This window comes from Felis catus, chromosome B2 (genome assembly GCF_018350175.1).
Source record: "Felis catus isolate Fca126 chromosome B2, F.catus_Fca126_mat1.0, whole genome shotgun sequence".
NCBI classification, from domain to species: domain Eukaryota; kingdom Metazoa; phylum Chordata; class Mammalia; order Carnivora; family Felidae; genus Felis; species Felis catus.
Genome location: NC_058372.1, coordinates 141,600,424 through 141,613,503, shown reverse-complemented (window position 1 = coordinate 141,613,503; position 13,080 = coordinate 141,600,424). Strand labels below are relative to the sequence as shown.

Sequence of the window (13,080 nt, the reverse complement as noted above, 5' to 3'; positions counted from 1 at the left end):
TTGCTGCTCAGACTGCCCCTATCCCTTCCCTGCCCATCTCTTCCCCATGGGCTTCTGTGCTGTCAGATTTCTCTGGAGTCCTGCTCTTGGTGCCTGATTTTCTCTGGGAGAGAAATGGGAGGGAGGGGGTTTATCAGATAATCTTTATATCAGCGCGGTAGCTACCCTGGGATATTCTGGCTTCAGCTTTAGGTCACCTTTTAACAGGAAGGAGCTCAAAATGACAGTAGATCAAGAGGTGCCATAAAACCTGACCTCAGGGGCGCCTGGGTGGCTCAGTCGGTTAAGCGTCCCATTTTGGCTCAGGTCATGATCTCGCGGTCTGTGGGTTCGAGCCCTGCATCGGGCTCTGTGCTGACAGCTCGACCCTGCTAAATAAAGCTCTCTCCTCACCCAGACATCGTGGTTGCTTTTCCCCTAGTCCTGGGGGAGAAGGAGGGCCACCCACTTCCTTTTGCAGAGGAAGAATTACCAGGTAAATTTCCTTTATAATATTTCTCTAAGATTGAAGAGGAATTGAGGATTTGGTTTTTCACATATCCATCATCGTAAATGTCTTAGACGTAGATGATAGTAACCAATCGTTTGGACAGAGCCACACGTGAGTTTGGATGGCTAAACCACTTCACTCACAAACTCACAGGACAATGGCGAGACAGACATAGACTCAGAGCTGAGCTGTACTGCTAGTGAGCTGCGTGGACGGGTGTAAGAGAGAAACCTCTCAAATGACCTGTACTTGAGTGCCTGACTCCAGGGTACTTCCTCCCCAAAGGCCTGTGGGGCCAACAGAGCAGTGGCCTCCCTAGAGATGTCCTAATCTCTGGCAGCTCCGAATACATTACCGACATGGCACAAGGGAGTTGCAGACTGCAGGTCATGGACCCTGCGATGGGAAGATAATCCTGAATTCCCAGGGTGCAGCCACTCTTAAAAAACAGAGGGCTTTTCTGGCTGAGGTCAGAGAGATGGGCGGAAGAGAGGCGGGAGGGCTTCAAAGCGTGGGAGGGACCTGACCCACAATTGCTGGCTTAGAAGAGCAAGGAAGTCATGAATCAGAGAACGGAGCAAGGAGACGGGACCTCAGTCTTATGCCCTGGGAACTCGGTCAACCACCCATATGAGCCTGAAAGAGGATTCTCTCTGGAGCCTCCGGACGAGAGTCCAGGCTGATACCTTGATTTCAGCACTGCGGGACCCAGAGCAGAAATGAGCCAGGCCTGCTGGACTTCCGACCCACAAAACTGCGAAACAGTAAATTTGTGTTGCTCTAAGCCTCTAAAATACAGCCTGGTGCAAGCTGGAGCCTGTTACGAAAGGCTGTGGCCTGGAGGAGGCAGGATGCCCTGCAGGCGTGTCTGGCCACTGCAAGGGGCTTGACTCGCATTCAGAGCCAGCTGTCGCCCCCACTGGCTCTGACTGGGCCACGTGGCTGCCAGGCTCCTGAACGTGGAGAACACGCCTGGTAACACCCACCAAGGGAAAACCTCCGCACCTAGAGGTGACGACACCATTTGGAAAGGCAGCGGCTGAGATGCTTGGGAGTTTTCAAAACCTGGGCCCTCCTGAAAACTCTTGACCTCTACCTGAGGATGATATTTTGGGGAAAACAAGCTAAAATCTGCTCTGAACCTAGTAGGGGCATTTCTCGCTTTCCTCTCCTTTCCATGCGAATAGTTTCTCCAGCAAAGTCAGCATGCTACCCTTTCTACCAGCAACGTTTGTCTGTTCCCCTTCCTGGGGAACACAGTGCTCTTGATTATACACACTATGGGCACAGCCAAAGCATGAGAATGAGCAGACGTGTGTGCTCTAAAAGAAGGTTCTAGCAGAGCCCGCCCGTTGCACATATTGCCACAAAAAGAAGCTTCTATGAAATCGCTCCTGCCATGTGTGCAGATGATGCTTTGGTGTCGGGTGTTCTCGCTGATATCCCATATAATTGGTCTTGTCACCACAGCATGTCAAGTATGTAATGCTTGACTCTCGCAGGTCAAAAACTTGAGACACAAAAGCGTTAAAAGAAATGACCTCAGACTTCATTTAAAAGAAATGACCTCATTCATCATCAGCAGCAGGAATCCAGGACCCACAACCTGGTCCTTCCTTGTGACTCTTTCTGGGGTTGGGAGATGATAAGATCCACGAGCTGGGAGGCCTGTAGTAGGTGTCACAAAGACCCAACAGCACAAACCACACACAAGAGGTGCATGCTGTCTGCTAGAGAGGGGACCGCTGTGCCCAAAGGTGGCACCCAGGAGAGCCACATGGGGCAGGAGGGAGCCTGCAGGCCCCAAGGAATCGGGCAGCTGAAATCCCCCAGGTCTCAGGTGGGCTTTTGCCTCCCCTCCCCACCGAGAGGGGTCCCTGTCACTGATACCTCTCATTGTCTGAAATGCTCCACATGCATTCTGCACAGACATCCAGGGGTCAGAATGGTCACAGGTGCCAGGGACAGAGGAGGGGAGGTGGCTCAGGTTGCCACACTCTCGAGGCTTCAGAAAGCATTCCAGCTGGCAGCCCAGACCTCGGTTCCGGTCTAAGGTGCATGTATAAAACTTAACATGACCAGCGTGTTTTCATGATGTAACCAACTTCCTGAAAGACAGATAAGCCTCTTCTTCTGGGAAGAAAAGACAAGGCTTGACTGTAAGATATGCCAAAGCAACAGGCCTTGAAAATAGAAGGGCATGGAGGAGATGATGGTGGAGGGTGTCACCCTGGCAGGACTGGGGACAGGGATGAAGAGAGACATTTCTCATGAGACCTGTTCTTAGCAGCCACAAACATTGAAAATTCCATTCTCAGGACCACCTTTCCTTCTGGATAACTTCTAGCTAACTCTTGCTTCCCAGATCCTTAATAGAAGACAGGACCCAAGCCCCCTTTGTATATCTTCCATATGTCGCCTGTCCCCCTTTTAAGAGATTAGTTGACTATAGGATCTGTACTTGCAACCAACGTTCTATGTTGCCTATGAACACAGAGGCACCAAAAAGGAGATACTTTATATTATGCAAATATCTATAAGACCACATTTGTTGTCAGTTCTATCTTAATAACACTACCACCACCCACACACCAGTTCCCAGGGACGTGAGCCAGCTTATCTTACTAACTAAATGCTGTACATGATACATACATCTTCATCAAGTTCTTCATTCATTGTTTAAGAATTCTCTACCACAAGATGAAGATTACTTCTGGGAGTACTGAGAAGTTCAAGTCCAGTCTACTTGCTTATGTGAAGAAGAAAGGGAGCTGGGTCCCAGATGGAGCCAGGTCAATGGGTCCAGTGGGCCAGCGCTACAACAATGAAGGTGAAACTTAGGGGGATGGGTGAGGCGGGGAGCCCATTCGAGTGCATCATGGGTGAATATTTTTCTTTCAAGAAGTTCAAAATAAGTGTGGTACACGCCCATATATACTGTTTGGCAGGACGGGATTAATCTGAATGGCCTGAGATTGGCCACCTTTAGTCCATTCAAGACTGAGAAAAGGTGTTCTGTTCCCAGAAACAATATAGGCCATCCAGACTGTCTGGAGGGGCGCCCAACGAGATTCCCAGATGGAATCCATATAGAGGGTCAGAGGATTCCCATCTGGTGACTGCATACCAAGAAGGCAACCCACACACAGGCATCTATAAATACGCTGCAGGGACCACCTCCTGATCAAAATGAGGTGGACTGGACCTTGCAGCCCTCCTTCTACCCAAACTAACCTGACTTAACACATATCAATGCAGGTTCCTGGGGTGGGCAAGAATTTACACTTGGCTCTCTAGCTAAAGAGCGCTTTGATTTAAACAGAGCTAAATGAGTCACTTTGAGGTTCAAGCATTCAGACACCACAACGCATGCAAGTGAATACGGGGAGTTTTTTGGAGGATTTACAGAATGCAAGAAAGTACGAGTTCCGAGAAGAAAAGCCAGGGCACAGACGATGAGGTAGTTGAGGAGGTCAGTCCAATACTGAACACGTTAGCATTGTGAAAAACACAACGACCAGAAAGGATATCTCGCAGGACTGTCCTTAAGAGCATTTAGGAATCCTGTTTGTTGTGAACCTGTGGGAAATGAAACCAAAATTTAGTATTCAAACATTCACCTCCAGAAAAACAGCCCTTATGCAGAAAGCTCCCTCATCTACATGAAAATAATAGGTGTCTAAAGATCAATTAAATAATTATATTTTGTTGTGCTACAGCACCAGCATACTGATCGAGGACTGAGATTCCACCACAGTTATTCAACCAGAAAATGGCAGATTCATAATTAGACCCGACATCTGCAGGATATTTTTTCAATAAAAGCAGATGGATGCCTGCGTCCTTTCCCATAAATTATAGTTCTGATTACTCCTTTGTTTTCCTCATTTTAATAGGAAAACAGAATACTGTATGCTATTTTTTCCTCTTCTTTTATGAAAGACTGTTTTTCCAAAGTTTGTTAACTTTTGACCTGGGGCATCCTATAAACCAGGCTGCGTACAAAAGACGTCTTTCTCTGCACCCAGAGTAAACAAACTCATAACGTTGGAGTTTATTACTGACTCCTTTAGGCTTGAAGACATTTTAACATGAATTGTGTGTGCAAAAAAAAAAAAAATTTCTTTAGGGACTTGAGTAAAGATGTATCTGACAAGAAGCAGTTTTTATTGTACGTGTTGACATCATGGTTTTTAAACATAAATGCCCATGGGGGAGGAAGTCTTGGTGCTCCCATCTTAGAGTGGTGATGCTGGGTCCCTGCTGTGCTGCGTGAAGCCATGTGTTTTGGGGACATCATCTGGCCTGGGGCAGAGATGAGAGGCACAGGGAGGACAGACACTGTGTTATCTCTGCTGTGGCTGCAGGGGGCAGTGAGAGGCAGGGTCCTGGACCCCTCTGTGTAGGAGGGAAGGCTGAGGGTGGGGTGGCTTCAAATTCATCCTTGAGGCCCCATTTCCTCCCTTGTGCTGTGTTCCCCACAGTCCACTGCTGAGGCACAAGGATGTGCCAAAGAACAGGAAAATGAAGAAGGAGAGCTTAAGGCTTCTTCTTCCATCTCCACTAGGCCAGTGGGGCAAAGCCAGCACGTGGGCTGGGGCAGATCCTAGAGAAAACACCATCTTGAGGCAAAAGGAAGACACTAAAAGAAATGACTTCTCTTTCCCTACTGACCCCAAACTGGCTTGCTTTTCCAAACCTTCCCTTCTCAACAAGGAAGTCCAGCCATCAGGTTCCCCAGAATCTTTGCTACAACAGGATTCTCCCCCAACCTCCCTTCGGAGCCCCATTACCTGGCAGGGAGAACTCAGGTGACAGTGCTCTGCCTTTGCCAATGTTTTCATAATCTTAGGGGATCATGAGAGTCACGTAAAAAATTGCCCTTCCTTAGAGCATGGAGTGCCAAGCCAATTGGGGGTGGGTGGGGTTGTTCAGGGGGATTTGTTGGGGGGTATAGAACAAGGGGAGAGGATAATCTTTATTTGCTTTTGTTCAACACACTCGGGTAATTTGCAAGCAGGTAAATTCTGAACGCTTTTTTTTTGGTGGAGAATGGGATTAACAATATATAAAGCATAAACTACAGCAAACTCCATTTTCTCCCATCTAAGTACTAACCAGGCCAGACCCTGCTTAGCTTCCCAGGTCAGCGTGTTCAGGGTGGAATGGTCGTAGACCACAAACTCTATTTGGCTGGATCTGGGGTGAGTAAACCTTTAGGGAAGATGAAAGTGAAATGTACCTCACCCAACTGTGGTGGGTGTACCCAAATGTACACCACCCGCCCGCCAGGTGGCCGGCTTCACAGTGTGTGTGTGAGTGTGTGTGTTCCCAGAGTTCACGTGTGCAGGTGAGCAAGCGAAAACTGGCCCTTGATACCCAGAATGTAAGGGCAAGGCCATAAATACACTTCAGTAATACACATATGAAAGCATTCTGAAGTTGCTAAAGATGATACAAAAACGTCAAGTTTGAATACTATTTTTTTAGGTCATAAATGTGCTGCAACTATCAGCACTTATTTCTTCTCGAGTTGTGTAAACCACAGTTTCTTGTCTCTGATTCTTTTGCCTATTAATAAGCAGATAGGACCCTGGCTACATTTTTGCCATTTTCAACTCTGAAAATAGAGAGCAAAGGGCCACCATTAACACCTTTCCAAGGTAGGGTGGAAAAGGCCTCTAATAAACCTTAATTCTCTTCTTGGGATCCCACCCAAGTTATGGCTCTCAAGCATAGGTTACAAACTTGCGTCACATTCAGATGAAGGGATTTCAGCCAAAAAGAACGGGACCTACGTTTTAAAATGCCATGAAAACTTAGGAGATTCCACGTAAGGTCCAATCATGACCGATGTTTCCATGCGAAATTTTCTATGCCCTCCCTATCTTGGGCTGCACCAAACCCAACCCAACGAGCAGCAGGGAATATGCACTTCTAACTTCAGCCTGGGCACATGCCATCTGTGGTATCAGTGCTGCTGCCCGGGGAAGAAAGTGGGCTTGTGTTCAGACAGTGAGAGACACATTGCAGGAGGAAGCTTTGCACTTGCTAATGGATGGCTGTACTTCAGGAATGTGGACCAGAGGCAAAGCTGGTCTCTCATGTTGCTACTGGGCACTGTAATGGAAGTTAAAGGCTTAAGTTTATAGTTCAAAGCCAATTAACTTCCTTCTCATCACTCCCTGTTGTTGGAAAGTGGATAACCAAGAGAGCAAAGAAATTCAAAGTCATGACCTTCAGAATGGGAAATGAGAAACGTCATTTGTTTAGGCAAATACATATTAAAATCATTAATATCCCAATCTCAGTTTTAATAATGTTGATTCCTTCCTTTAATAATGTTGCCAGGGATTTACTAATGTTTAGCAGGTAATTGAAAATCTTTTCAATTGTATATTTTTAATGTGTGTGTGTGTGTGTATGTGTGTGTGTGTGTGTTAGAAAACCCAGTCTTCAGCCTCAGACATTGTTTTCTAGGGATGGTGACTGTTCTCACTTAAGCCAGTATCATGTTAATGTTAAAAACAAACAAAACTATTTGATGGTTATCATTGCAGCCCATTATCCTTTGTGCAAAATGTGGGAATGATTCTTTCAGGGAATCCCTTAGCAGAAGAGAAAGTGAGGTCACTGAGGTTGCAGCAGGGGCAAGTGTATCAAGGAAAAAGTCTTGTAAGTGAAAGACAGCCTGATCTGGGGCGTTCAGGCAGCTGTGGCCGGAAGGATCAGGAATGGGGAGTAGAAGGAACAAGGGAGAGAGGGCAGGGAGAAGGGCAGCAGGGGAGGTCAAGGAGGGTGACAGGGAGGGAGGGGTGACAGGGGAGGAGGAAGGGAGGGGAGGGCAGGGGAGGAGAAAGGGGAGAAACACAAAAGGGGGCAGGCTGGAAGTGAGGAGAGGTCCAGGAAGAGGGGAAAGAGAAGAAAGAGAAAGCCCGAAATGATCAAAATATTAAATCAAAATTAAATCCGAAAACCAAAGTCAGGCAAATGGTTACATACGTAATCTGATTTCGCCAGCATACTTACGAAGAATGACGTGGGTGATAACGAATGCAAGTATAAAGACTGTCAGAAAAGACAGAGATAAAATAAACATATAAAAAAATCTGTAGTTTCTTTTCCCCACACAGTTGCCTACCCAGGGACAGTGGTGATCAAACCGTTCTGAAATGAGAGGCAGAAAAAAAAAATATGGAAATCAGTTAATAAAATGTCTTTTTACTTGATGGAGACTCTCCCTGCTACCCAATACTCTGACGACGCAGTTGGTCCTTGAACGGTGTGGGGGCACACGGCCGAAAACCCCATCTGACTCTGACCCCCCAGAAACTTAACTGTAATAGCCCACGGTCGACTGGAAGCCTTAGCGATCACCTACACAGTCGATTAACACATATTTTATACGTTCTATGTACTATATGCTGTATTCGTACAATAAAGTGAGCTAGCGGGAAGAAAATTTCATACAGAAAATCGGAAGGAAAAGAAAATACATTCACGGTGCTGTGCTGTGTTTACGGGGAAATACCCACGTATAAGCGGCCCCATGGAGTTCCAGCCTGTGTTGGTCAAAACCCTACCACACTGTGCATTTCCAAATCCACTGCTCAGAGAAATGCTTAACATGCAGACAGTTGAAGCACAGAATCATTCTTTCAACGGAACTTAGCTGGTTTGAAAGCACAAGGAACACGCATCCTTCTCACACAACAACTTGAAGAAACAGGCGCTCAAGTTCTCGTGACGATTAGAAAAGGGACGATTTCCCCGTTTTGTACCAACGGGCTTTTTAGGTTCACAGAACAGTCTTCCCTTAGGATGGTTGTTAAGTGCTGGGCTGGGCAGGGCCTGGGCTCGGGCCCCTCGCTCGCGCGCATGTGTGTGCGTGCACACGTGTGTGTCTGTGCGTGGGACCGAGTGAGCACCTCTCTCGTCACGTGTTTGCGTGCGTGCTTGCGTGTGGGCACGCACGTGTGGTACGGAGTGACACGTCTCTCGTCAGCGGCTGTAGACGGAGGTCCCTGTCCAGGGGGCCTGTCCCAGGACAGAGGGATTGTCTCTTGTTCTCTCCTCCCATGACAACGGTCTCCCAAGGAAATGCCTCCACTCTTTCAATAGTTGCAGGAAAATTGGTATTTTAAAAACCGTGGTCTTCACACACAAGGTAAGACACCGCGTCTTTCAGTCCACAGTTCTCGGCTAAGTTACCTGTGAAACGGAGATGCTTTCATAGAGTCCTTGTGGGGTTAAGTAATGTCTGGGAAAGCCTTTCTACAAAGCACACAGTGTTTTGTGGTTTGTTAAGAGAAGTCACATACCTTGATACCTCTGGCCTTGAGCCATTTTAGGAGGAAAATGATGCTGCCCTAATTTACAGGGGAGCCAACGGAGGCCTAGAGAGAGGGAAGGCTGCTCGTGCGGGGCCACACAGCTCAGAATCAGTAGAGCTAGAACCCGAGGGCACCCCACAAGTGCCCAAGTGCTGGGACAGGGCACTTCCGCACCGTCACCCCCGGTTCCCTACGTACAGACCCGTGTCTTCTCACCTCAGGAATTTCACACAACGTCTGAAATGAGGTTGTGACTCGTCCTTCCCCCTGCAAGTAATGGCCAAGTGCTTCTCTTTTCTCTACTTCTCGGCTGGTTTTCCATCCAAAGGACTATCCAGAGTGCCCTCCTAACCCACCCTGATCTGACCGCCTGCTGCCAGGGGGGCCGAAAACACCAGGGGGGATGAGTTAGCTTTCTACACGGGGTCTTTCCCAAGCTTAACTTCTATTCAATTTTCATATTTTAAATCCCTATGTGTGTTTTATTTATTTATTTGTTTGTTTATTTTAATGTGGATCCATTTTGTTTGGGGGGGGAGGGGCAGAGAGAGAGGGGGAGACACAGAACGCAAAGCACAGAATCTGAGCTGTCGGCACAGAGCCCGATGCAGGGCTCAAACCCACAAACCCACACGGCCTGAGCCGAAGTCAGACGCTTAACGTTTTAAAAACACACACAGAGAGGCGCACATCAGGTGTGACCATGTAAGTAAACCGACCAAAGTCAGGCAAGGCAGTGTTGCCTTTCTTTCTGGTCACCTGTCACAAATCACTCATCTTCTATTTTATGTTTCCTACAAGCTTGCTTCTTGAGAAGGGTGCAAGGACACCTGGGGACAGTGGTGGCAGAGGGGCCCTAAGAGTCATGCTTGTCTGCAAGTGGTGCGAACGACAAACAGCCAGTCTGAGCAGGGGACCCGAAGAGAAATTTTAGGCCTCACTGGTCTGGTGACAGCCCAGTGGCCTGTCACCAGAGGCTGGCACGTGAGGTAAGTAATGCCTGTTGCTGGACCACATCATGTGATGACACGTGTTGCCAAGCCACACAGCTGGAAAAGTCAACTCTTGTGTAAACACAACCTCAGTTCTCCCAAGTCACTGGTCTATGCGGGCGGTACCGGAGACATCTACACAAAGAAGGGCAAAAAGAGAGAAAAAAATCTGAACCAGTGAGATTTTCCCAAGACTTTGTGCCATTTCGAGAAGCCTCTTCTTCCTCCATGAGCACAGAAAATGGGAATGAGAATTGGAGGCCTGGGGCCACAGGAGCACATGTTAGGTCAGAATCTCTGACCCCAGCTGCGAAAGCTGATCTCCAAATCCAAAATATGTGGATTCAGCCTCTTCACTCAAGCGAAAGTCGCCTATCAGCGCAGAAGACACTAAGGCTTGAGAGGTGTCACCAACACTGTGGACACCCCCGTCGAAGTACAAGGGTCTTGGCCACCCACTGTCGACCATGGTTGTGGGGGCGGGCGGTTGTTTTGGTTTTCGCTTAGAAAGTTTACTAGCGGCTGAGGGAGGCAGACCCACTGGAGAAGTGAAGACGGTAGATGGTGTGCATGAGACCCTTGCTCATGGGGTCTGGGAGGCTTCTTGCAAAACCAGTCATGTCTCAGGAATGGTGTGAACGCCTGGTGGCCTGGCAGTCTTGAGCTGGAAGCAGTTTCCACTTGGAAACTTGTCCTACTGAAAACTTTCTAGGCTAACAAAAATCCCACTGAAATGTAGGCTCCCCGTGAAATTCTTTTATTGAACGTTTTCCACGTCCTTCTTGGTGTGTGTTGAATACACGGCGGTAAATGAGCCTCCAAGACTCGGTGGGCATCTCTGTCCAATGGTTGCTTGCGCCGTGCCATGCCCTCCGCCATGCCCTCCTCCCATCCCCTTGCTCAGTTTCACTCTCTGCCTGACTTCTGGAGGTGGGCTGCACCCTGGGCTCAGCTTGGGCCTCTCCTCTCCTCTGTGGATTCTCTACCACTGTGAATTCTCTTTCTCCCAACGTTCAAATGCCAACCAAAATGGCCATGCACTGCCTTCGACAGGTCCTGTCAGCTCTACCCCCACGTTTATCCAAAATCATCTATTTTTTGTTCGTGTTTGCCAACACTACTCTAAGCCTTTGATGAATATTTGTCAAATGACTGAATAAGCCCTCATACCGCCAAAAGGACATCCAAGCCAGCAAGCGTGTTGCCCAATGTCACACAGTTCACGAGTACCAAGGCTGGGAAGAAGCCCTGCTCTATCTGCCTCCAGGATCCTGGCTCCGAAATGCACGCTGCCTTTCTTGAGTATTTTCCCTGCGCCCAGCACCACGTCAAGTGCTAGGAAGGAAAACACCACCACCACCCCGTGGCTTCAAGGCATTCCTTATCTTCTCTGAGGGGTTGCTTTGTTTTCAGCCTCCAGATACCCCTCAGACTCCGGGAATGAACTCCTAACAGAGAAAACCCAACTGAATGTCTAACTCAATCTGTTCTCTCACCGATGTTGGCAAGCGCACAGTCTCTCTTTACCGGTCAAGGATAAAAGCAGGACAAGAGGTGTCACCCCAGCCCGCGTGGCTCTGCTCTGAGCGCACTCGCCCTAGCTCAGAGTGGAAGGAGCTCAGCGGGGGCCTGGGGGGGTTCCGAGTGGGGAGGCTTCTGTTACTCAGTTTCCAGGGGAGAAGAGCACACGAGAGTTGGGGACAGGCTGAGATGGGACAAGAGGAAGTGGCCACAGCTGCGCACGACGTGCTCCCGGGGACCTGGATGAAGCAGTAATTGGCCGAGGGGGAGAACATCTGGAGGAGGAGAGGGGGACCCAACAGCTGGAAAGCTACTTGCAAGAATCTGCAACATCGGAGACATTTTGCACGACTATCATTAGAGGTCAGCTCGTGGATTTTCCACGTGGAAAAACTAAACGGGTGTCCTATGTACTGGCGGTGGAGTGGGGGGTGCTGTGGGAGATTCTTTAAAAAAAAACGCTTTGGACTTTCTGCCACATCCCTTGATTCTGAGGTCCGGACCCGGCCAGAAGGGAGTGGCCTCTACACTGCTACATTTCTGGAGAGTTCCTTTAAAAAGCACTAGGAGCTATTCCCTGGGCTATGCTATGCTGTTGTGGGTCTGTGCTCAGTCTTGCCGCACACAGGAACAGCTTCAGGGGTGGGGAATGGAACACAGGGGCAGGGCGGGGTGCTGATAAACCTGGAAGGTTCTGTAAAGTAACTGGAGATCCGAGTAGCCAGCGGGGGCGCCCTGCCCACGGCCCTGTTAGCACCACACCACCCTATGTGGATCTGTTCTCCCCTCCTTCCCCTGGTGAGCCTTGCGGTAAGAGACAATTTCTGGCCACCCGAATTGCCTGGCAGACACTCAACAAACATGCACCAAGCCAAGGAAGAGACGCCTTTAATCGCTTTTGGTAGGTTTCTGGGTAGTCGCTGCTCCTGGCGGCCAGGAACAGACACTGACAATGCTGGTCAAGGAGAAGATCGCTGGGGAGCCAACCAGAGGAAAAGGCAGGGTCTGTGAAATTTGAATGAGTTCAGAGAAGGCTGAGGGTTGGAAGCTGTTGACCAGAGGTTAAAAGCTCCCGCTGGATACTTCTTAGTGTCAATCAGCTCATGGCAAGAAGTGGCCTCTACACTAACAGTGGGAGGCAGAGGTGGTTTTATGAAAAGCTCCACAGGATGCCACAGGGGGGCCCAGATGCTATGTTTGGGATGCAAGCCGACTTCAAAAAGTCCCCCGCCCCGAGATCTAAGTGGGGAAAGAAGGTTCCATTAAAATGGCCAGTGGGGGCACACTTTAGAAAAGTCTTATTTTGTTAACCCCAAAGTCAAAATAATAATGACAATATTATGATTATGATTATCAGTTTTAAACAGAGAGAGCAGGGGAGAGCGGTAGAGGAAGAGAGACAGAATCTCAAGCAGGCTCCACATTCAGCGAGGAGCCCAACGAGGGGCTCAATCTCACGACCCTGGAATCATGACCTGAGCCGAAATCAAGAGTTGGACGCTCAACTGATTGAGCCACCCAGGCACCCCAACAATAATATTATTAATGATGATTAAAGGTACCATTCACTGACTGCCTGCTAGATGATTGTGTATTTTATTATTTCATCGTCTGTCATCTGTCCTGGACAACAGCCCCAGAGTAGCCCCAGGTGCTATGCCCACACCTTATAGACCAGGGAATCACCACGCAAAGTGAGGGACTAGGGACTACCCATCAGGGGCCACAGATTCTGAGCAGAGAC

At 48.6% G+C, this 13,080-nt stretch overlaps 1 protein-coding gene across 5 annotated transcripts in view; it reads right to left on the bottom strand.

Annotated features, from left to right (window-relative positions):
- ZDHHC14 (zinc finger DHHC-type palmitoyltransferase 14) overlaps positions 1-13,080 on the bottom strand; it is a 358,275-nt gene that overhangs the window by 100,787 nt on the left and 244,408 nt on the right. For all 5 annotated transcript variants that reach the window (XM_045058291.1, XM_003986669.4, XM_045058292.1 and 2 more), the window contains exons 4-5: positions 7,520-7,657; positions 4,021-4,069 (exon numbers count right to left, since the gene is read on the bottom strand). In XM_045058291.1, the coding sequence (XP_044914226.1) occupies positions 4,021-4,069; positions 7,520-7,657 (187 nt within the window). The remainder of the gene's footprint in view (positions 1-4,020; positions 4,070-7,519; positions 7,658-13,080) is intronic.